Source organism: Chionomys nivalis, chromosome 1, assembly GCF_950005125.1.
Source record: "Chionomys nivalis chromosome 1, mChiNiv1.1, whole genome shotgun sequence".
Lineage (NCBI taxonomy): Eukaryota > Metazoa > Chordata > Mammalia > Rodentia > Cricetidae > Chionomys > Chionomys nivalis.
This window is the reverse complement of record NC_080086.1, coordinates 110,697,221-110,722,215: the sequence shown is the minus strand read 5'-3', so window position 1 is coordinate 110,722,215 and position 24,995 is coordinate 110,697,221. Positions and strand designations below refer to the sequence as shown.

Here is a 24,995-nt window from a genome sequence, read left to right as displayed (position 1 = left end):
CCTGCCATGAGGCTGGAATTGCAGAAAACTAAGAAATGGGCTGGATCCAGCTGTCAAAGCCATGGCTTTAGTTCTACCAATACTGCTTGGTAAATTAAAGACTCATGTGGTCAGAAAAAGAGAGATATACAGTAAAGAGAGATTCAAAGATGAAGAAAACCTCTAAATGGTTTACAGTGTGTTAAAAATATATGCACGCTAAAGGTTAAAATGCTTAAAAATAAAAAGGAAAGAGAGAAGTAGGGTGTGGTGGTACACACCTTTATTCCCAATGCCTGTGAGGCATGGGTAGATTGACCTCGGTGACTTCAAGGGGCAGAGGTAGATTGACCTCTGTGACTTCAAGGTATGGTAGCAGACACCTTTAATCCCAGCACTTGGGAGGCAGAGACAGATGGATCTCTGTGAGTTCAAGGACAGCCTGGTCTACAGAGTTATTCCAAGACAAAGCTATACAGAGAACCTGTCTCAAAAAGTAAAAGTAAATATAAAAGAAAGAGGTTAAAATAAAGGTGCATAAAGATGGAAAATACACAGAAAATCTTCATACTATATGTTACTATGCTCTCTCTGGATTGTTTAAATGTTGAGGAAGGAGCAACAGATGCTAAAAGATATTTGCTTATAAATGCTGTTGAATTAATCAAAGATAAGTATTTTGAAAATACCCTGACTTCAAAATTGAAGTCAAAAGGTATGTTACTTTGTGGAAGAGATTTTGCTTTTGTTTCCACAGGAAATGAGAGGCTGTGGATTCATTCTGAGATAAAGAAAATCCAGTTTGATCAAGGAAGAGCAACTGAGAAATCTCTGGTAGGAACAGATGGCCCGGATGTCTAAGTTCTACATCCAGAACAGATTCAAGACTGCTGCCTGAGATGATCAAGACTCACAGGATACTCCAGTCAGGACTTGATCATAATTCTAAAATTTCTTTAGGTCCCCATAAGATTATAAGTGCCCCTAACCATCTGGAAGTAGCCTGGAATACTATGCCCACATTCCCAAAAAATGGACTATGGATATTTTCCTTTGTAAAAAAAAAAGGTGGTGGTGGGGGAGTGGTACAGGATAATTGTCTGTATTCTGTCAATCATGTTTTAAATAAGTGCTGATTGCCAGGCAGGAAGTATAGGCGGGTAAACCACACAGGAAGTAGAGGCAGGGTGAGAGAACAGGAGAATGCTGGGAAGGAAGAAGCCCATCCCAGACTCCGAAGAAGCAAGATGTGAGCTGCCCCACTGAGAAACATACCGAGGCATGTGGCTAAAATAGGTAAGAATAATGGGTTAATATAAGCTATAAGAGCTACTAAGTAGCCTGAGCTAATGGGCCAATCAGTTTTATACCTTATGGAGATCTCTGTGTGATTTTCTTTGGGGCTTGCCAGCTGTGGGGAACTGGACAGGACATAAACCCCAACAAGCAGGCCCCTTGATGTTACAGGGAAAGAGTATAACAGTGGGTTAAAACGTATAAGCAAAGAGGGCAGTTTTAAGATTTGAAGAATAGGGTGAATGTATGTGGTAAAAAAAAAATCACAAAATCCATGTCATAAAGAAAACTAGTTTGAAACCATAGTTAAAATATAGATGACTCAATGGATATTTCTCCTTTGACAATTGGTGCCATTGGTTACTTTGAGAAATTTGTGCTAAGAATGGGATACTTTCCTACCATTTCCTGGCCCAGGAGTAAATAAGGTCTCTCTCAAACTGCAGGTTATTGCCAATATCCATTGTTGAAGATTTTGGTAAAGGAATCATATGGTTTGTAAACAGTACATTAAGAAATCAAGTTGTAACTTAGCTAAAATTCTTTTTTTAATAACTAGCTCCAAAGTAAAAGTCCTTACTTGGCAAACTGAGAGAAAAAAAAAATCTCAATTATTACCAGCAGTAAATCCAGTAAACCACCATACCAACTAGTCAGGAAAAATATGCATTTTCAAACACTAGAATGAATATTAGAAGAATAAATCAGCCCATCTCAATAGATTTGTGAAGACCTCCAAAGAGAAAACACATATGCAAAGTTTTAAAACTACTTAGGTTTATGTAGTGTGAGTGTAAGACTTATTTGTTTTTGTGTATGTGCACATGTGTGTGTTTGCCATGTGTATGTACATGACTCCCGGAGCATGAAAAGATTCATAAGTCATGTGCACAATGTGCAAAATTACAGTATAATTCACCAAATGTGGTGGGTCGGAGTAAACGGGTATTTTGGAGGACATCTGAGTGTTTTTAGTTACATTGTGATCTCTGTAGTCCTCTTTCCAGGTACTTTCAACCTGGTCTACAAGCTGTGGCTGTGGAAGATATTGTGCATAGGGCAGAACACAGTACTATGTTATATATAATATTCCACAGTGCCTAGAGGATATTTATGAGGAATGGAAGGGTAGATGGGAAGCAGAGGGGGTACCAGCAAAAGAGGAGGAAGAATAAACTGTGGCTGGTAAGTACAATAAATACAAAATTTTTATTTTTAATGAAAATATAAGCATAAAAATGATAAATACTTGACTGATATCTCACACTTATAACTAGCTAGCTCTTACAACTTAAACTAAGCCAATTCTATTATCTTATGCATTGCCAAGTGGCTCATGGCTTTACCTGTTCATCAGCTTGTTTTACTCCCTCTGAGTTTCCTGGTGACTCACAGACTCTGCCCTTTTTCCCAAGGTCCTTAGTCTGGTTCTCCAGCCTATACTTCCTGTCTGGCTACCAGTCAATCAGCTTTCCATTAAATCAATCTGAGTGACAAATCCTTACATTGTACAAAAGTATTATTCCACAGCATTATAATATATTATATATAATATTAGATATGATACATACATTAACCACAATACTTTTTGGTATTTACACAATATCCACTTAACCATTATCAAACAACACTGGTATTTTCCCCCCTACTTCTCTGGTATAGAATGTCTCATTTCATCACTAATTAAAAATCACCTTTTTCAGTTTTCACACTCCCCCCCCACATCCCCCCTCCCGCCAATCCTATCCAGTTATTCTCTCTAGCCTCTTCTGGACTTACCAATGGAATGCTATCCATCTACAAAAAAATCTTATATTAGAATATGTTTTGGTCAATAGAATCAACCAGAAAACAAGTGTGCTAACACAGACTCAAAATGAAAAATCTTTCTTCTTCTCTCTTATTGAGTTTCCTAACTCCAAATTGTCACATGTAAGAAGACAACCTGGAGTAATCACAGAACCCAAATCTTGCCTTCCTAATAAAAACATAATGGAAAGTAAATCTTTTGTCCAGGAATGGGCCAATAATAAAATTCTCAAAATTTAAATGAGCTTTCTTCAAGCAGTGATGGAGGAAGGTCATTGGTTAAATAATAAAAAAACTGCTTGGCCCTCATAGATTAGAACATAGGTGGGTGGAGTAAACAGAATAGAATGCTGGGAGGAAGAGGAAGTGAGCTTAGATGCAGGGCAGCTCCTCTCAGAGCCAGAAGCGATGCCGCTCTTCTCTGGGGCAGATGCGATGAAGCTCCAACCCAGGATGGACGTAGGCTAGAATCTTCCTGGTAAGCACACCTGGTAAGCACACACATTATTAGAAATGGGCTAGTTCAGGTGCGAGAGTTAGCCGAGAAGAGGCTAGATATAATGGGCCAAGCAGTGTTTAAAAGAATACAGTTTGTGTGTTGTTATTTTGGGGCATGAGCTAGCCAAGCGGCTGGGAGCTGGGTGGCAGGAACAGCAGCCCGCAGCTCCCCACTACAGAATGGCGCCCAACGTGGGGCTCGAACCCACGACCCTGAGATTAAGAGTCTCATGCTCTACCGACTGAGCTAGCCGGGCGGCGGGAGTTGGGTGGCAGGAACGCAGCCTGCAGATCCCCACAACAAAGCAGTTCATTTCTAAAAATGTTGAAAGGATTTTCAGAAAGTATTTAATTTATTTCTGATATAAGATTCAAGTACACCAAAAGTGTCACATTAATATCAGTTAAAACAAAAACAGCTTTTTCATAGTTTTATAATAAAAACTTCCTTTGATTACATTTGATTCTCTTTAACGAGTAAGGGTAATTATCTGAGTTTTTTCCTGTATCTGTGACACATCACAATTAGTAAAGCATCCTTGAAAGGGAAGTGTATTGGGATTGGAGATGCAGAGGGTTGGAGTGGGTGATGGAGGAGCAAAGCCATGGAGGCAGCAAAAACTGAGAGCTCACATGAAAATCTACAATCAAGAAGCAGAGAGAATACACTAGGAGAATATCCTAGAAGTCTCAGAACTTACCTAGAATGACAGATATTCACCAACAGCCCAAAGCTCTTAATCATCCTCACACAGATCTACCAATGAGAACAAAGTTTCAAAAAGCCTAAGGGCCATTTTCAAGTGAACCACTACTGCAATTCTTTTCAAAGCTATTGCACTAGCCATAATTAAAAAAGGGAAAAAAAAAAGAAAAAGAAAAAAGTGACAGGGATTATTGGGCTTATAGTAAATATTAAGAGTTAAATTACAAATTTAAACATTTCATAATCTTTTGTTCCACATTAAAATTTTGTATTTGTTAACTGTATCTTCACTTCTATGAATATACTATTTTTTACCCATTTTCATCTCTGTGTGTGTGCATGTGCACAAGTGTGTGTGTGTATGTGTGTATGTGTGTGTTCATTAGGAAGAGTACATATGATTGTTAGAAGACAGATTCAGAAAATGATACACTATTTCCACCACGGAAGATCCAGGGAGGGAATGCACATAACCACATTTACTGGGAAGAATCATTCCTAGCAGATATAAAACACAGAAATTCTGGAACACACTACCAAAACAGACACTTTTAAGTTTTAATCATTCTAAACACTTTGAATATTTTCCCACATTTATTCTAAACATAAAGGTTCTCACAAGTGAAAAAGTTATTGAGTATAGTAGGAACTGTGGATGCTAAAAGATTTTCCACATGGTTGTACATGTAAACTCTATCTCCAAAATTAATTCTTTAGAACATCGTGATCACAGGAACTGCTGAGGCTTTGAACAATACTTAAATGCATATATGCATTAGAATTCTTTCCAGTGAAGATGAGGGTTACAGAAACTGGATGCGCTGAAGACTTTCCGACATTACAGACACTGTGTGAGATCTTTATGCTCGTTAAAATCACAAGAACAAAGAAATCGTTTATATTCACTGTTCACATACAAAAGGTTTCTATCTAGTGTGAATGTTTTTACTCTTGGACAAAGTGAATCTAGTAAAGACTTTCTGACATTAGTTACAGGCATTAGGTTACTGACTACTGTGAAGAGTTTCATGTCTGTTATGATCACAAGAGCAGCTGAAGGCTTTCCCACAGTTCTTATGTGCATAAGGCTTTACTTTAAAGTGAACTATTTTATGCCTGTTAAAATCAATAGAATGAACAGCTTCCACATCTTTTACATACACAGGGTTTATATCCTATGTGATTTATTTCATGCAAATCAGGATAAGTTGATGTATTGAAAGGTTTTCTGTAATGTATACATGCAAAAGCCTTCTCTCCAATTGGAATCCTTTCCTGGATGTTCAGCTGACTGGAGTGTGTAAATGCTTTTCCACAATGCATACATGCATAGCACTTCTCTTCAGTATGATCTCTTTCATGAACTTTCATGAATAGAAATTGGTGAAGGGTTTTACACAATGTGTACATGAATTAGGCTTCTCTAAAGTGTGACTTCATTCATAACTGTTTTGATTACTGAGGTCACTAAAGACTTTTCCAAGATGTTTACATGCTCAAGACTTTTCTCCCGTGTGAATCTTTTCATGAATGTTCAGGTGATCGGAGAAGGTAAACTTTTTCACAATGCTTAAATGTATAAGAATTAGTTTAATGTGAACCCTTTCATTGAGTCTTTAAGGAACTGAAATTGGTGAAGCCTTTTCTACAATGCCTAAATGAATAAGGTGTCTCTGCAGTGTGATTCCTTCCATGTCTGTTACAGTTACTGAGGTTATTAAATGATTTTTCACAATGCTTACTTACTTAAGGGTTTTTTCCAATGTGAATAATTTTATAGATATTCACATGACTATGCCAGAAAAATGTTTTTTTCACAATTCTTGCATGTATAAGTCTTCTGCTTCTCTGTAGTGTGGCTGCTTTCATGTCTGTTACCCCTACTGGAATTGTTGAAGGCTTTTCAACAATATCATGCATAAGGTTTCTCTGCAGTGTGGCTCCTTTCATGTCTGTTTCAATTACTGGGATGCTTGAAGGCTTTTCCACAATGCTTACATGCGAAAGGCGTTTTTCCAGTGTGAACTATTTCATGGATATTCAGATGCCTGGGATAGAAAAAGGCTTTTCCACAATGCTTGCATTTATAATTCCTCTCTGCCGTGTGCATTCTTTCATGAATGCTACAAGCACTGGAATTGGTGAATGCTTTTTCACAATGCTAACATGCATAAGTTTTTTTCTCTAGTGTGAATTCTTTCATGAATGTTTCGATGAGAAGAACGGGTGAAGTTTTTTCCACAATGCTTACAGGCATAAGGTTTCTCTGCAGTGTGGCTGCTTTCATGTCTGTTATGACTACTGGGGTGGTTGAAGGCTTTTCCAAAATGCTTACATGCATAAGGCTTTTTTCCAGTGTGAATTATTTCATGGATATCCAGATTACTGGAACAAAAAAAGGTTTTCCACAATTCTTCCAGGCATAACGTTTCTCTGCAGTGTGGCTCCTCTTATGTCTGTTATGACTACTGTGGTTGTTGAAGGTTTTTCCACAATGCTGACAAGCATAAGATTTCTCTCCAGTGTGAATTTTTTCATGAATGTTTCGATAAGAAGAACTGGTGAAGTTTTTCCCACAATGTTTGCAGGCATAATGCTTTTGTCCAATGTAACTGCTTTCATGACTGTTATGATGACTGAATTGGGTGAAGGCTTTTCTATAATGTATAAAATCATATGGCTTCTCTTCTTTGTGGGTTACTTTTTGTTTCTCAAAACATGGTGCATATTTTAATGTTTTGCTACGTTGCCTTACAAATGTACCTTTCCTCTTCAATATGACTTTTTTCATGGTTGGTAAGGTCACTGGAATCAATGAAGGATTCTTCACAGAGATTACATACAAATTGTTTTACTTCTTTATGGGTTCGTTTATCATTCTGGTCTTGTGTGTATCTAATTAAGACATCGTCTTTGAGTTTATCTACAGTATGAGTTCTCTCCTGAGGCTGATTTAAACACAGAGTCCTACAGACTTCCTTACATTGTTGAATTTTACAGAGTTTCTCTTTAGGAGAAGTTTCAAGTACCTGAAGAGATTCTGAATAACTGATATCTTTCAAATGTTTCTTATGTGTAAAAGCTTTTTCCACAGCTCCCTTATACAGGAGTGGTTTCCCTCTAGTTTTTTCTCTGAGATACCCATGTAAGGATAAATGACCAATAATGTTTCTTACATGTAATGGAGTCTCATGAGCTCTTACTCTGGATGGCGTGTCTTTATTGATTATAATCTCAGGAATAGTTTGCTGGTTTTTATCACACTCAGTATGACATTCATATCCATGGTCTTTCTCAATCCTCTGAATTCTGAAAAAAAAAAAATGAGAAAAGCAATACTGAAACCCATGAGAAATATTGGAGGCTGGCCTGTGTGGAACACAATATTATCTCAGACGGAACAGATGAATGGTATCAATGTCAACGACAATATGTTTTGCACAAAAAGACCCTGCCATGTGTGAAGAAGTAGAGAACTGACTTTACTTCTCGAACAATTAAAAGGAGCTGTATCATAGGTTTAGAGGTTAAGAACAATTCTCAATTTTTAAGTAAACCAGATATAATGACAAGAATTCATGTGAAGACTTCACAAATTTTGATACGCTTGATATGAAGGATTTCTTGCATTTTCTGCCTTCCACAATTGTTTTTGTCAAAGGTGTTGTACAAAAACATAACTCAGACACGAAAAATATAAAATAATTAAGAGTTATAAAAGGAGTGAACAGGAAGGAAAAAGTCCTGGTGTTTGTAGACAAAATAACAGGCACATGAAGTGGTGAAACACTGTGGCATGTCAGTATTCTAAATACTCAGCCAGTGAGAGTTAGCTAATTATCAACTATACCCATCTATGGTCATAGGAGAATAGAGTCTCTTAATTGAAAAATGACTCAATCAGATTGGCCTGGATACAACATTTGTATGAGCATTTTCACATTCCTGATTAAGGAGGGTTAATTATGTTTGGTATCTCCCATGGACAGGAGATCAGGGTCTGTGTATGAAATGTATATGCTAGTTAGTTTTTATCTACTTGACACAAACTAAAACCCACATTTGGGAAGGAGGAACTAGACAGCAGAAAATGGCTTTATCAGATTGACATTTAGATATGTCTCTGGTAGCTTTGTCTTGATCACTGTATGAGGTGGAGTGGCCTAGTTCACTATGGGTGGTATCCCCCTAGAGATGTGGGCTAAGGTTGAGTAAAGCAGGTAGGTGATTTAGGGATGAAGATCACTCCAGTAAACAGGATTTCTCCTTCACTTCTGCTTCAGTGCCTGCTTCCAGATTCATGTCATGCTTCAGTTCCTGCCTTGGCTTCCCTTTATGATGGGATTGTGACAAGGAAGTATAAAATTGTCCTCTTCCACAGAGTTGTGGAGTTTTTTTGTCACAGCAAACGAAAGCAAACAAAGCACAGTACTGATGCTCAAAGCCTCATACGTATGAACAGAAAGTAAAACCTTTGCATACAGTGGGATGTTTTGTGTAATAATCTACTGGAAACCTTTTTCCTGGCTCAGTCTCATGTGACATATTTGTGATATTAATAGATTACATACATGAAATACACAAATATTGAATGTCACAGTTCAATGCTCCATTGATGGAGGAGTTACTTTCATTTAATAAAAAAACTGCCTTGGCCCATTTATAGGCCAGCCCTTAGGTGGGTGGAGTAAACAGACAGAATGCTGGGAGAAATAAGCCGAGTCAGGGAGTCGCCATGATTCTCTCACTCCAGACTGACGCAGGTTAAGATCTCCCTGGTAAGCCACCTCGTGGTACTACACAAAATATTAAAAATGGGTTAGATCAATATATAGGAGCTAGCCAATAAGAGGCTGTAGCTAATGGGCCAGGCAGTGATTAAAAGAATACAGTTTCCATGTAATTATTTCGGGGCATAAGCTAGCCATGCGGGCGGCTGGGTGCCGGGGACGCAGCCCCGCCGCTCATATTACTACACTCCATTAAAGGAATTTGTGCAGAATCATTTTTCACTAAGGTATATTTGGAGCATTTGGCAGGTTCTCAGTTGTCCTGTGAATCTCAAATGTATAATATAAATTATTTTCTACCAAATATAAATTACCCCATATTCCTGTAGAGATCTTTAGAGTCCTCTTCAAAATATTCTTCTAGTGCTTTTTCTAGAATAAAATCCAGAGAATACATTATAACACAGTCATATTCTACATAAAAATTACTGCAACCTAGTTCTTACGATATGGGTATACACACTAAATTCACCACATTTTCACTTCAGGAACTCAGTACCAACATAACACACATAAGCAGGACATGTTGAATAGATCAAGCTACTAGTGTGTCCTGGCTGCCCAGAACCAAAATAATTACACAGAAACTGTATTAATTAAATCACTGCTTGGCCCATTAGCTCTAGATTCTGATTGGCTAACTCTTATATCTTAATTCAACACATTTCTATTAATCTGTATTTCACAAGGAGGTCGTGGCCTACCACCAAGGTCTTAGCATATCTATCTCTGGCAGCGGATCCATGGCGTCCCCCTGACTCCACCATTTTTCTCCCAGCATTCAGTCCTGTCCTCACCGCCTAGCTAAGTAATGCCCTATCAACAGACCAAGGGCCTTCATTTATTAATGGCACTCACAGCACACAGGGAACTCCCACATCAAGGACACAGTTGTTCAATGACTGAATAAGCAATGGGAGCATATAGTACTTTTTACCTATGGAGATCAGGTTCAAAAATGTTTCCTTCATCACATCTCTGTAGAGCTTCTTTCGACTTGAATCCAACACAGCCCACTCTTCTGAGGTGAAGTTCACTGCCACATCCTCAATATTTACTGGATCCTAAGAGTACATATATTAATTAGGATGGTTAATTTTCACTGATGGACTGAACTTAAAGGATACATAATCATCTTGTATATTTGTTTCTTACAAAACTTCTAAATCATCATACAAATAGGATTTACTGAAGAATATCCATGGGATGCTATCTTGATTACTTGATGACCCACTGTTTCATTTACTATTTATTAGTGTGTCATTTAATGGCAGCTTCACACTTCTTAATTTTAAAAATGAGACTCTTCAATTGTGATATGAAATAAACTGTTTCTGCCTTAAGTCACTTTCCTCAGAATAATTGGTGACAGCCAGAGGAAAAGCCTAATATAAGGTATAGCAAGGTGGAAATCCAAGCAGAGATAGAGGATGGAAGAGATGGAGTCAAGATGATGCCATGAAGCTGCTGAAGGAGAAAGATGCCAAAACTTTTCCAGTAAACCACACCTTCATGGTGACACCACATAGATTAATAGAAATGGGTTAATTGAACAGGTAAAGTTAACTATTAAGAAGGCTAATATGCCAAAGAGCACATAATTAATATTAAGCCTCAGAGTGGTTATTTCATAAGCAACTGTAGGAGTTAGTGAGCAGGAAGCAGTGGGTGGAGAGAAACTGGTCCAGGGCAACCAGAGAAATGGAGAATATTTGTGCCCAATGTGTGGAAACATACATCTACGTAAAGCCTAAGAAAGCATTAAAAAGGGTTCCTGGACCCACAAAAACAGGAATCAACTGGAGCTCGTTGGTAGCCATATTTTTTCAGATAGTGTCTGTTTGCTGATGGCTAAGAGAGACACTGCTGCTTTACTACATGGCGTCCAGGATCATGCTGGTGTCAGGAATGGCTCTGGCTCTTTCGAGAGGTCCTGGTGTGGAGCATTTATGGGGTTGTGAGAAGCTTGCAGCAAGTGCTTGCTGGAGCTGGGGTGGCGAACATGGTTTGCAGAGCTAATGGTAAATGTACCTCCACCATATTGAAAGGCTGAGAGAGGCGGAGTCAGAATCCAGGGCTTCAGCAACCATACTCCTTACCATGTCAAAAAAGCAAAACAAAACAAAACACTCCTTTTCTGAAAAGGATTTCAGATACACAATAGGACAAACTCAGACATAAAAGACATCTAAACGAGATACAGTGTGTTTCAAACATGTGCATAGCCTTCAGTGAGAGAGCACAAAAAGAGTATAGACAGATAGACAGGTATAAAAAGAAACAGTTTTAAAAAATAAAACAAAGGCTTTAAAGAGTCAGTAAAAATAGTATAAAAGAAATAATTCAATTAAAATTGGAAAATACACAAAGACTCTGACTGTGCATATCATTGTGTTTTCTTTGAATTTTTTTATTATTTTTTTTTTTGAATTTTTTTTTTAACTGCAGAGACATTTGATTCTAGGGACTGCTAACCAAAACCATGATACATATGTTTAAGCTATCTTTACTTCAAAATTTGAGTTTAAGGATATGTTACTTTGTTTTTTTTTAATTAGCACAATTATTTTTTCTAAGGCAAAAGTGGAAACAATATAATTCCAATTACTGACATACTGCAACCTTACTATATACAGAACACTTTCTCCTCCAGATTCTTCCAGTTATCCTCACCTCAATCTGAGCCTTTCAGTCAGAGCTTGTGTCTCTGATTTAACATACCAACTGTTTTCCTCAGGGACCACTTCCCATGTTTCCATCAGTTTTTCAGCACAGGATTATTATAGTCTTAATTGGAAACCAGGTGAAAGAAACTCGGTACAACCCAAAACCTGGCTCATATCCAATCATCCATTTTCAGCACCAAGTACATTCCTACCAGTTCTTGTTTGGTAGACCCCGCCCTCCAGGGACAGCACCACTGAAAGTGTGCAAAACAATGGAATTCAGCCAAGTATTTGGAAATAGAAACATAGCACCAGAAGAAGATGGAAGGCTTCCAGCCACATTTGATCACCTCCACATTATACAGGAAGTGGGTTTCCAACAGCAATGTACATACTAAACACATACACCAAAACAACCTAGTGCCCCAAGGCATATATTATATTTAAGAAAAAGCCATCAAAGCCTTAGCTGCTGCCTACAATCTTTATTGAACTTATACAAAAAAAATCCCCAAAACTGAAAAACTACATGATGAACAAAACCGCTTTCCCTTGGGAGAAAGGCTCTGTTCCCTCTTAACACGCAGTGCCTGCAACTGTAGCTGCAGACTCCACTGTCCCCTCTGCTGCTGCTGGGCTTTTAGCCTGATTCTTTTTTTTTTTTTTTTTTTTACAAAGCGAACACTTTTATTTTCTATGCAAAGGTGATCCAGAGAATTTATATAAAGGTGGGGAGGGGCAGCCGAGCAGGGAGTATTACTGATGGACAGAAGAGCCCAGTTTTCCAGCCTGCCTGTGAGCCCTGTTTCCCTCAAGGATGGCACAGGGCAGATCCAGCCATTGCCAGGAGTACCTACGGTAGGCATAGGCCCAGCCTGGGCTCTGGCCACTGAGGTGGGTGGAGACTCCAGGGCAAGGGAGCAGGGGAGAAACTGCCCTTCCTTACTTGTTTCTTTTCTCGGCCTCCATGTTTTCTGAAACTTCGGGTCTGCTGGGGATAACATCCTCACTGCCTCCATTCAGCCCTGGCTCCTGCTTGGCTTTCTTTGCATCATCTTTCGGGGGCTCTCTTCTTCTGACAAGATGGAAAATTAACAGTCACACAATTTGATGGGGAAGCACCATCTGTTGGTTTTCTAATGGCAGTCATGGAGACTGCGGTGCCTGTTCCACTAACCATGAAGCCTGAAGAGGAGCTCTCTACCAGAGTAGCTTTCAAGGCCAGTTCAGCTCCGTTCCCACTGTGCTGAGACTCCTTTGCATCTTCTACCTTTTCTCTAATTTCACGTAGCAGTTCTTTCAGCTCCTCAATTTCTTTCTCATATTCAGTAAATGATCCTTCAGCCTCCGTCATCTGCTCATTTAGTACAGCCATTCTCTTCTCAATGACTTCAGTAGATTTGCCATACTGTGCCACTGCCTCATCATACTGAGAGTTGTAACCGTAGGCCAAACCCAACTGGTAGTGAGTCTCTGCAAGGAGATGGGCATGGGCTTCCAAATATTGTTCTTGGAGGCTTAAGCAAGCCTGGAACTCTTCCATAGCTTAGATATAATTCTCAGATTCAACACTAACTTCTCCAAGTTTAAGATGGGCTTATGCAACATAAAGCTGGGCTTCTTTTGTCTCTTGCCTTTTAAAAATGATCTTTGTTAAATCCAGCATATCCCAGGCAAGCTCTAAGTTCCCAATCTCCTCTTCATTTTCTTGAAGAAACTTGTTTTCATTTGTGTTTTCTTCAGCCTTGTCATTTTCTTTGTCTTCTTCCTTCGAGCCTTCAGTTTCTTCACCCTCCTTCATCTGTTCAACTCTCTCTTGTGTCTCTTCCATTAGCAGCTATCTTAAATTTGTCTTCAGGTGCTTTCTCCATGGCCTTCTGGGAGACCTTGGTCTCAGCCGCATCTCCAGCTGCCTCAGACTCTTCTACAGGTAGCATAGCTTCCTCCTGTTCAGGAACCAGCTCTGCCTTGACCTCCTCTACACCAGAACCATCTTTAGTCTCTGTCACTCTTTCTGCAGAAGTCTGTGATTCACTAGGAATCTGATCTCCTACAGCTGATGGTCCATCAACTGAACCATTGTTCAGAAGAACTGTAATCTCCTGCTTTGGCTTCTCAGAGACATCTGACCCAGCCTCTGCAGCCACTGCTGGTGACACTTCATCTTGTCCTGACAGTTGCTCAAGAACAGCTGTTTTTAGTTCACTCTCAGAGGCAGACACCTGATCCTTTGGTTCCTCCCCACCCACGTCCGACTTGACTGTGGCATCTACTGTTTCAGCTTCTCCCTTCATGGCAGTGCCCTGCTTTTCTGGAGTCCCAACAGGCTGAGCTTCTGAAATTTTTTTTGCCTTTTTTTACGCTCATTATTTCCCCTCCTTCTCCTGAGGTACTATTTCTCTGCATTCTTTATTTTGAACATAAGCTCCAGAAATTGATTTTCCTTCTTCAGCACACAATGATGCCTGTTTTGTCTTCCCAGAAGCGACCTCAGCTTCATTCAGTCCTGGTATTGCTGCTTCTTTCTTTTGCCTCTCCAGAGGATTCAGTTAACTGCTTTGAAGTCGATTCAACTTTTCCCTCTAGCTTCTCTGCATCCTCACTTATATCCATATCTTCTCTTCCACCCTTCTCCACTTGACTTTACTCTTTTTTTCTTCTTCTTTTTGTGTATTACTTTTTATTGCAGCTCTGGTTTGAGTCCATCCCTAATTTATAGTTCGATTCTCCCTGGTGGACTGACACACCCAAGATGGAGACCCATTCCCCTCAGTGCCCAGACACGGGCTATACCCAGCAGCGGCTCTGGTCTCACACTGTGCTTTCTTTCCCGGCCAGTCCATGCACCGGGGCCAGAAGCATGTCTTTTCAGTTCAGTGGCCCTGGTTGGTCCAGTAAACTCCTCTCATTGGGGCTTGAGGATGTGGCCATCCATGTAGAAGTTCCTGGTGACCTTGGGAAGAGCAAACAACTCCTTCCAGCTCAGGGGTCAGCACAATCTGGCAGCCCAGTCTTGAGTTCTCCTGGAGCAGTGGGGCCATGTCCAACATATCGTCTTCCCTCTCCTCAGGAGGAGGCAGGAGATCCAGGTGGGTCTCACTCCCATACACATGGCAGGTGGAACATACCAGGGAGGCTTCGCAGGCCCCTTCCAGGTCCACCCCGTGGCACTGGGCCAGGTGAAGAACATTGTCCCCAACTCTGCCCCTCACAGGGATCCGCCGACCAGAGCGGTCCATGAAGAAAACGTTGACCCTGGGAACAGACAGGGCGCTGGCGCTGAGCCGAGGCCAGCCTGCGGCTGAGTCGGCTTTACTCTTCTGTATCAGTTTCAGGCTTTAACAGAGACTTGCCTTCTGCTTTTTTGGCTTCTTTTTCTCCCATATATTGGAAAATATATTCACTTTTTTTGTGACATATGATAGTTTCAGTAACATAACAGGATCTAAAATCAAGATTCAATAATCAAAAATATTTATCTACTCCAATCAATACTGGGACTAAAGAGAAAAATCAGGTACAAAATCCCATTCAGAGTAACATGAAAAGAAGGATTTAGAAATAAATGGGAAAACAGGGTAAAAGACAATGACAACCTACAATGGTAAAAAAAAAAAATTAATACTCATGTCCATGAACAATACTGTACAAATAAATATTCCATTTGATGGAGTGCCTTGGTTATACTCACAGTATTCCTATGACATTGCAGCCTGCCTTGTTCAACCATTCAAGGAGAGAAATGTCTGCTGAGACACCCTGTCTCCCTTTGGCAAATAATTTCAGGAAGGACCAACTACAAACCAATACATAGCCCAGTAAGCTGCATAAACTTTCTCATTCCCAAGCCCCTTTAAGGGTCATATAAAGGGTCCCAGGCAGCTTGTTCCTGTTGCACAGCTGAAAAATTCACTGACATTTGCTGTCTGTGTTAATGACCAGTGTGGTCTGTTGAAGTCAGACTCTGCATTCTTTCCAGCTTGTTGTGTACTCATTCTGTAACCTGAAATCTGACATTGGAAATAGTACATTTTTTTTTTCTACAAGGAAGCTCATCCATGCAATTCCTTCTACTTAGAGAAGGAGCCTAAGGTAAACCAAACAACAAGCCAGTTCCAAGGCCATGATTCCCTTCACAGGGATCAACCTGGACAAGTCTGAAACAGCTTTTCAAACACCAAAGCTTTTCCATCAGGAATGTTTGGTGAAAAAAAAATCCTAATTTAAAGTTCTCTTTCTCTGTGACTGAAAATTTTACCCAGTCTTATAGAGGGAACAATTGAATCCTCTATCATCATGATCTCAACAATACACACACACACACACACACACACACACACACACACACACACACACTTAATGAGGAGTTTAGAACTGGGGTATAAAGCCTAAACAGATCATTTGTTTATCTTATCCAAGTGTGGCTTGGTGTTCATGAGCCATATTAAGAAAAATATAAAATCACAAAGGTGATGACCAGAAAAATCTAAAGCAGCACAGATATGCCTGTAAGAGACATCGGCAAGACATGACTCCACCCAGGTTCCTTCACATCACAGATTGGATTCAGTGTCACCAAGCTGACTGGGCTGCAAGTTCTGGAGAAGTACAGGCTCCAGGTGCCTCTTACCTCCAGGAAGAATGTGGCCTGAGACAAAGTAGTTTCCCTGTAATAGAAAGGCAGGAGGTCTTGTGCATAGTTGCCTACTTTGCACGCAATTCCAGTGCTGTAGGAAGGATGGAACTAGTGCAGGACACAAGTCAGAGCACACCCTGCACATCGTCACGAGAACATCAAGGCCACAACGACAGAGCCTCAACACTGTAACAAATGCACAACCCTAGTCATGAGGAGACCAGGGAAACTTCACCATTCCTTGTATATCAAGGCATCCTACTAAGGGCCTAAAGTCAGTAGAAGGGAATGTCATAGAGGACTAAAACCACAAGCCTCAGAAGGTAAACACAATTCAAAGATGGTGGCAATAGTGAGGCTTCCTGAATGAAGAGTCCAAGAATAAGAATATAAAAATGTAGATTCCAGAAATAAGAATGTAGAAATAAAGAAATATAAAGTTGTAAGCCTAAAAGAATGAAAGCAGACTGTCAGCAGCTTTCTCAGAATCTACAGGATTAACTATTAACAGTGGGTTACTCCACTTTACAACCCATAACTCTATTTGCAAGCCTGAAGCAGTCCCCTGCAAACTTAGGGTTGCTCTGAAAACTGAGGATCAACTTTTAGATAACCCTCTTAGCCACCTGTGACCAGAAATTGATGGAGCTGAACTAAGTTTTAAAGGATGGGATGTATGTGACTTTTGACTTTTTGGTCTTATACTGTCCCCCACCCTTCCCTGCTATGCAAAACTGGCAGTGTCAGGCGAGGTACAACGCCTTGGTAAATACTATTAAGGAGTAACAGGGAAAAACAATGGACTAATCACATACACTAGTTTAACTGAGCAATGGAAATTGCAAACAAGGGCAATCTGAATCTGAATTTTACCTTGAGATTGTAAAAATTCTTTAGTTATTGCCTATTCTTGCTATAAAAGGAGGAGTTCGAAAAACAGCCTTTGCCACAGCCTTAGCAATGCATCTCTGACTGTGGCCTCAGCTAGCTCATAAGCTTTTGGTATCCCATGGGCATTTATATTTTTAATTTCTTATTTTTTCCTGGAATACAGTTTGCTTCCGGTTCATTAGACTATGGTGGACTGTCTCCATTTTTGCAGGACCCTGTGGACCCAACGCTGAATATTCATGCAATTCATTGGACATTTGATGAAGGTAAGTAACAGCATTCCTGGTTGATGAAAGAGACATAAGGCCTGGACATTGTGACTCAGGATGCTAAGGCCAAATTCAATAAGTGGATAGAAGGAATCTCTAGGTCTGTCTAGACATTGAAATGAAATGGAGGGCCTGCTTTGTAAACACGAGAGTTTATCTTGGGACATCAGTTGAGAAAATGACTCCATTTAGATTGGCTTGTAGGTAATTTTAAAGGGAAGCTATCTTGATTAATGGGAAACTGGAATCTGTATAGATCCTAGCAGATGAGAGATGCCAACACCATGGATGACTGCCAAGGACAGAAGCAGTTGTGGACTTGAGGTAGTCTGAGTCTAGGAGTCAAGTGATGTGTGCTGTGGATAGCAGGACAGAAAAGTTGTGTCCCCTAAGCCCTTTAGAGACTAGACTATCATGCGTGAAGCCCAGATGAAGGACACTGAGTTACAGAATGTGATTAACATTGTTGAATTTGGGGTTTGCTTTGAGCTAATTGTACCTGTGCTCTGCTTCTTTCCTTTTGAAATAAGAAGTGCATGTTGTATACTTGATTTTACAGGAGCCCAGAGAGGAGACAATTTGGATTTAAGAGACACTAAATATTTAAAGTGTATAATTTTTTTAAGACTGTGGAGATTCCTACAGTTATGCTCTAATTTATATTGTGATAATAATATGAGATCATAGGGACAAACAGGAAAGGAAAAGTTATGGTGTAATAGTGGTGAATCTGTATGTCAAGATCACAAGGAGTCAATTGTGCTGGTTAGGGTTTTGTCCACTTGACACAAGCTACAGTCATCTGAGAAGAGGGAGCCTCAATTGGGAAAATGATTCCATCAGATTTGCCTGTTGGCAATCTAGGGGAATATTTTCTTGATTAATAATTGATGTGTGAGGACCTAGTCTGCTGTGGGTACCACCCATTACTATCATATGGGACTGAGTTCTGTAAGTAATGAAGGTGAGGAAGTGTTGAGGAGCAACCCAGTAAGTGGTGTCCTTCTCTAATTCCTGTTTCAGTCCTAGTGTTCATCTCAGCAATAAAAAGAAATTAAAAATAGCTCTTCTGAGGCTAATGAGGTAACTCAGAAGTTTAGAGGACTGAAGGCTCTTCCAGAGAGACCATGCTCGATTCCCAACACCATGGGCGGCTCACAACTGTCTGTAACTGCAACCCCAGGGGATGGGAATCTTATACCTTCTTTTTCTTTTTCTTTCTTCCTTCCTTTTTAAAAAATATCCAACTAAAAGGATTTATTTCAGCCAGCTGAGACTACACTCAGTTATTTGGGACCTAAGTGGTGTAGGAGGTTCTTCTGTTTGTGTGTTGCTTTCATTGGTTGAATAAAGAGATTGCCTTGGCCTTTTGATAGGGCAACCCTTAGGTGCGCAGAGTAGAATAAACAGAATGCTGGGAAAAAGGGCAGTGTGGCAGACACCATGAATCTCCAGCCTGAGATGGATGTAAGTTAGAATCTTGTCAGTAAGCACAGTCACATGGTGATATACAGATTTAATAAAAATGGGTTAATCAAGATATAAGAGTTAGCCAAAAAGAGGCTAAATATAATGGGCCAGGCAGTAATTTAATTAATACAATTTCTGTGTGGTTATTTTGTGGGTTAAGCTAGCTGGGATGCAGCCCGCCACTCCTATTACACCTAAGAGTAGTCCCAAGCATTTAGACCAAATCCCACATCCTGTAATCTTGCTCAACAGTGCAGTGGGAGCTTTTGCCCCAGCAGGCAGTTTAACAGTAGTTAAGATAAGCAGTAGCTGGAGAGGGAGGTCTTATGCTCTTTTTTGGCCTTTCAAAGAGGTTAAAATGTATTCATGTATTGTATAGGAGGTCCTTCTGTATTTGTGTTGCTTTTATTAGTTGAATAAAAAACTGCCTTTGCCTTTTGATAGGGCAGCAATTAGGTAGGTGGAGTAGACAGAACTGGATGCTAGGAAGAAGGGCAGACAGAGATTGACGCCATGGAGCCAGCTGCCAGGTCAGAGATGCTGAATCTTTTCTGGTAAGCCATGACCTCTTGGAAAAATACAGATTATTAGAAATGGGTTAAATCCAGATGTGAGAATTAGCCAATAAGAGGCTAGAGCTATGACTTTTCATGACAATGAGACGTGTCTGTTCTTGGCAGCATTAATCTACTTCAAGAAGAAGATAGGCATCAAAGAGGCTCCTTATAGAGTTGGTGTTGTACTAGGAGCGGTGGGGCTGTGTCCCGCCACCCGGCTAGCTTTACCCGAAATAATTACACGGAAACTGTATTCTTTTAAACACTGCTTGGCCCATTAGTTTTAACCTCTTATTGGCTAATTCTCACATATTGATCTAACCCATTTCTAATATTCTGTGTAGCACCACGAGCTGGCTTACCAGGGAAGATCTTAACCTGCGTCTGTCTGGAATGGGAGAATCATGGCGACTCACTGACTCGGCTTCTTTCTCCCAGCATTCTGGTCTGTTTACTCCGCCTATCTAAATTCTACCCTATCAGAGGCCAAGCAGTTTCTTTATTAATTAACCAATGAAAGCAACAGATAGAAAGATGACCCTCCTCCATCAAGTTGGTTAGCCATTTGGGCAAGAAACTGCTCTTGCCTGAACTGTTGCATAAAGAGGACATAAAGAAACCGCAGAGAGATGACTGCTGAACTTGCCAAAAGATGAGATTATCTTTTGGGGTTTGTGTTTCATAAAAGAATCTGCAAGACATTCTGCAAGAAACAGAAAAAAGTGACTAAACTATCTTTAAAATTTCCTGCTTCATGGGAATGTCTGCTGGATACTATGGGCTTGTAGGCTGAAGATGGATGACCCAATGGTACAGAAAAACTGTGAGTGACTGTCCAGGAAGTAAGATGTCTCTGTCATTTCTAGAGTTTTGGAAGTTGCTTATAATGCACTTCCAATTTACATAGAAAATATGAAGTCTTTGATAGAGTTGAAGAATAGATAGATAATTATAGTTGTAGTTTTCCTTAGTTATGATAAAAGATAAAATAGATATAAAAATTGTAACTATAATTCTTGCTGACAACTGTTTTGTTAATACGGTAAAATGAAAGCCTTTATTTTTTGTTTAAATAGAAAAGGGGAAATGGTGTAGCAGGTCCTTCTGTATTTGTGTTGCTTTCATTGGTTGAATAATGAAACTGCCTTGGCCTTTTGATAGGGCAGCAATTAGGTAGGCGGAGTAGACAGAACTGGATGCTGGGAAGAAGGCCAGACAGAAATTGCCATCATGGAGCCAGCAGCCAGGTCAGACACGTTGAATCTTTCCCGGTAAGCCATGACCTCATGGTGAAATACAGATTATTAGAAATGGGTTAAATCAAGATGTGAGAATTAGCCAATAAGAGGCTAGAGCTAATGGCCAGGCAGTGATTTAAATGAATACAGTTTCAGTGTGATTATTTTGGGTGTTAGCTAGCCGGACGGCCGGGACCAAAAGCAGGCCCTCTTCTACTACACATGTACTACATAAATGTGGAACACAGACATACATGCAAATAAAGCTTGCATAAAAAAATGAATAAATCTAAAAAACCAAGATAACAACAACAAACATCCCTTACATATAAAGCCCTGAGAAAGCATCATAAAAAGACATCAAATACTTCTAAGTATGAGGAAGATTTTATGTAACAAATCACTGAAAAGGCTCTTACATCTTTAAATGATGCAGCACATTTTGGTGACATTCAGAAATTACAAAGACAGGATATTCAAATTGAGAGTGATCACATCCAATTGCAGTTTTATAAACATCTACATTAAAATTAATTTATAATGAGATATATTTAGATAGTATACTAGGTTCTCAGGTATCTTATCATCCCCTAATGTTTGATGTAAATTCCTCTCTCTTGAGTATAAGTTACCCCAGATTTCTCCTGAGACTCTGGTAGTCCTCTTCAATATTTTCTTCATGTGTTTTCTCTAGAAGTAAACCCAAAGAAATCATGACTTAGTCTACATTATAAAAATTTATTATATTCTAAATTTTATGATGTGACCAGGCACTTTAAATTCACTACATGTTCCCTTTTGATATTTCAAACCAGAAACCACTATACAGGAAACCTACACAAAGCAGGAAACAGTTGTCTGAATGAATAAGCTAAGGAATCATAGTGTGTTTTACCTATGGAGATCAGGTTCATAGTTTTCTTTCATTACATCTCTGTAGAGCTTCCTTTGACTGGAATCCAATAAACTCCACTCACCTGATGTGAAGTTCACAGCCAAATCCTCAAAAGTTATGGGGTCCTAAAACAGTGCACATATTAGGATGGGTGGTTTTACCTGACAGGTTGACAGGATGCAGAACCATCTAGCACATGTGCTTTGGAAGACACTTCTAAGTAGTTATGCAGATAACGGTTAACATGAGGGATTACAGGGATTTACATGAATTAATGTGAGAAAAACCACTCACGGTGTGTGGAAGCAATCTGTAACTTGTATGCAGGATTATAATAGAGAAAGAATGAAATGAACATCTAGGCACTCATTCTTGATTGTGGTTATGTACAGAAGTTTCTATATCTTGGTCCTGCAGTGTTAAGTCCCAAAGAAACATACAGAGGCTTATATTAAATATAAACAGCTTGGTCTATTAGCTCAGGCTTATTATTACCTAGTTCTTACAACTCAAATTAACCTTAATTCTTGTCTATGTTAAGCCATGTGGCTTGGAACCTTCTCTCAATGAGGCATTCTCATCTTACTTCCTCTGTGCCTGGATGGTGTTTGGCTCTCTGCCTTACCTCTTCCCAGAATTCTCTTAGTCTGGTGGCCCCACCTACACTTCCTACCTGGCTACGTGCCAATCAGCATTTTACTAAACCAAATGAGTGACAAATCTTTACAGTATACAAAAGCATTATCCCATAAGATGATTTGACCATGTTTCACTCTTGCTTTAAGATTTCTATCATGATTTACTGAACCCTTCAACCATGAGAAGAAACAAAACCTTTTCTGCCTTAAGTCATTTTGTCAGCAGTTTATCACAGCTATAGGAAAAGCTTAATATAGAAACAGACACAAAGAAGTCAGGCCATTGTTGAAAATAAGCCTGACCAGGTTCTCTGGGCATTTTGAACATGTGTGTGTGTGTGTGTGTGTGTGTGTGTTGGAAAAATAGTTTTTTTTTTTCCTTAAGGCAAAGATAAAGAGAGTGAGCAAGAGAGAGAGATCAGCATACTAGAAAAAGCAAATCTGAGTGGATCATTTGGGTAGATGCTACATATACAAAACAATGAAAGAAATGCTTACAGAGGAGGCACAGATCAGGAAGGCTCAGAGTAGAACAAGGATTTAGTTTTGAACTAAGGTGGGGGGGGCATTACTTTGTTATTTTGTTCAAGAACTTAGCTTCATTCTGCCCTGCGACAGGGAACTTAAAGGAACTTACGTTGAAAAATAATGAAGTACTTCAGTAAGTGAAGAGTATGAGCAAGCTTAAAATTTTAAGACACGAGGTGATGAGAAAGCAGCTGTAATTGGTATGAAATTAATTCTAGGCCCTGGGAGAATAGTGAGACAGAACAAGAGAAACAACCTGAGACTTTACTTGGGTTTTGCACGCAACACCCTGTGAGTATTCTTTGAACAATCATCTGTACGTAACCTTGAACCACATCTGCTATCAGGTTTCATGTTTTGAAAAAAAGATGGCAATGCGTTAGCCCCTCAGACTCCTTATTAATCCCTTATATCTTTTCAATTGCATTTTGAAATACATCTGCTAACAGTGGAAAATGGCCTGAAAGTAATGTGCCATTGGGGGGCTCATGTACCTTAGTTAGACTGTGTTTTCAAAATTAGCATCTAGGGAAAGTCTTTTTACCATTTTGCTTCTGAATGAGGCATATGATTAAAATCAGAGGCATGATGGGAAGGACATATGCAGGGAGCAAGGCTTTCCAAATGTCCCCCTTCAGTCAAAATGCAGAACCTGCTGTGCATGCTCAGCCACCAAATCTTCCTTTTAAAGTCCCAAGCAATAATTGGTGACCCAATCCTGTTCACACCCACAGTTCGGATATTTAAGGAAGGTTATTGAAGAGAGGGACCGAGAAAGACCTTGAACTAAAATTACTAAAAACAGGAGCAGCAAATTAGGTCATTTTCAATGGCCTGTGCTCTGATATTGTAGGATGGAAGTTGCAGACATATCTGCTGATCCTGTACTTGCAATTCGTGCACTTTCTGACCCTCTCTAGTGTTCCTTTCCCTTCTCTCACTGTATACATTGGCTATGATTCTGTGAGCTAACACTTCTCCATAGGGAATAATGCCTTGTTATGTGAAAAACTGATGAGCATGGAAAAACCTCAGTCATCTGTTAAGTTTTAAGCTTTGCTACCAATAACCCTATAATTACAGGTGGTTAAGCCAAGCACTGAGATTGCATACCTACAATCTCAATAGTCATGACACTACAGAAGGGGATCATTAGACTGAGGCCAGCCTGGGCTACAATATTTTGTATCAAAATAAATTATTGAAAAAAAAAGAGCGAAAAAGAAAGACTGACTCCAAAAAAATAAAACATGAAGATGTCCTTTTTTTTTTTCTCTTATTTTTCCAAGAACTTTGGGTGCATCATTAATTTACCAATTTGTGAGATATCATTTTTTTTAAATGTTAGTCACCAATATTATAAACCTAAAACTGTCTTCATTCTGTCTCATAGACTTGTTTACACCATGGTTTTTCATTAATTTTAGGAATTTAAATTTTTATTTCTTGATTTGTTCCTTGATCTAATTATGATTTAGTAGAACGTTGCTCAGTTTCCATGAGTCTGTACTTTTTGTAATTCTATTGTTGATAAAACCACCTTTAGTCCACTTGACAAATAGGCTACCATTTCTCTATATTTGTAGAGATCTCTTCCTGTCCGAATATGGTTGAGTTTGGAGGAGTTTCCATGGGCTCCTAAGAAGATTGTGTATTCTTCAGTGTTTGGCTGGATTGGTCTAGTACATGTCTACTAGGTCAACTGATTTGTTTAGCTTTTCATCCAGATGAATCAATCAATTGATAAGAGTAGGTTACTGAAGTCATATATTACCTGTAATTTAAGATCTAGTAGTATGTCTCTTACAAAATTGGGTACCTGTGTTTGTTGTGTATGTTAATGCTGCAATTTCCTCTTAGGAGTGTTCCTATGAGTATGAAATGATACTATATCTCTTTTGACTAGTTTTGGTTTGAAGTTGATTTTATCAGATACACAATAGCTATGCCTTCTGGGTTCATTTACATGGAAGACCAGTTTAAATTTCTTTTACCCTAAGATGGTATCCATTATTGACTGTCAGGTAGGAATTAAGTTTTTTTCCCCTCCCCCAAGACACAGTTTTTCTTTGTAGCCCTAACTGTGCTGGAACTCACTATGTAGATGAGGCTGACCTCAAACCCAATGA

At 39.4% G+C, this 24,995-nt stretch overlaps 1 protein-coding gene, 1 non-coding gene and 2 pseudogenes across 4 annotated transcripts in view; all 4 read right to left on the bottom strand.

Moving 5' to 3' along the window:
- The window catches only part of LOC130869500 (zinc finger protein 14-like), a 62,277-nt gene that overhangs the window by 33,390 nt on the left and 3,892 nt on the right, over positions 1 to 24,995 (bottom strand). For all 3 annotated transcript variants that reach the window (XR_009056675.1, XM_057761715.1, XM_057761727.1), the window contains exons 2-4: positions 10,016 to 10,142; positions 9,393 to 9,450; positions 7,465 to 7,597 (exon numbers count right to left, since the gene is read on the bottom strand). Coding sequence is in view for 2 of the 3 variants with exons in the window: in XM_057761715.1 (XP_057617698.1) it covers positions 7,465 to 7,597; positions 9,393 to 9,450; positions 10,016 to 10,142 (318 nt within the window). In the remaining variant the exon portion in view is untranslated. The remainder of the gene's footprint in view (positions 1 to 7,464; positions 7,598 to 9,392; positions 9,451 to 10,015; positions 10,143 to 24,995) is intronic.
- Trnak-cuu (transfer RNA lysine (anticodon CUU)) lies at positions 3,767 to 3,839 on the bottom strand. Its single transcript has one exon. It is a non-coding gene; the product is annotated as a tRNA-Lys (tRNA).
- Positions 12,321 to 15,128, bottom strand: LOC130869526 (nuclear autoantigenic sperm protein-like; annotated as a pseudogene).
- Positions 14,650 to 15,028, bottom strand: LOC130877211 (ferredoxin-2, mitochondrial-like; annotated as a pseudogene).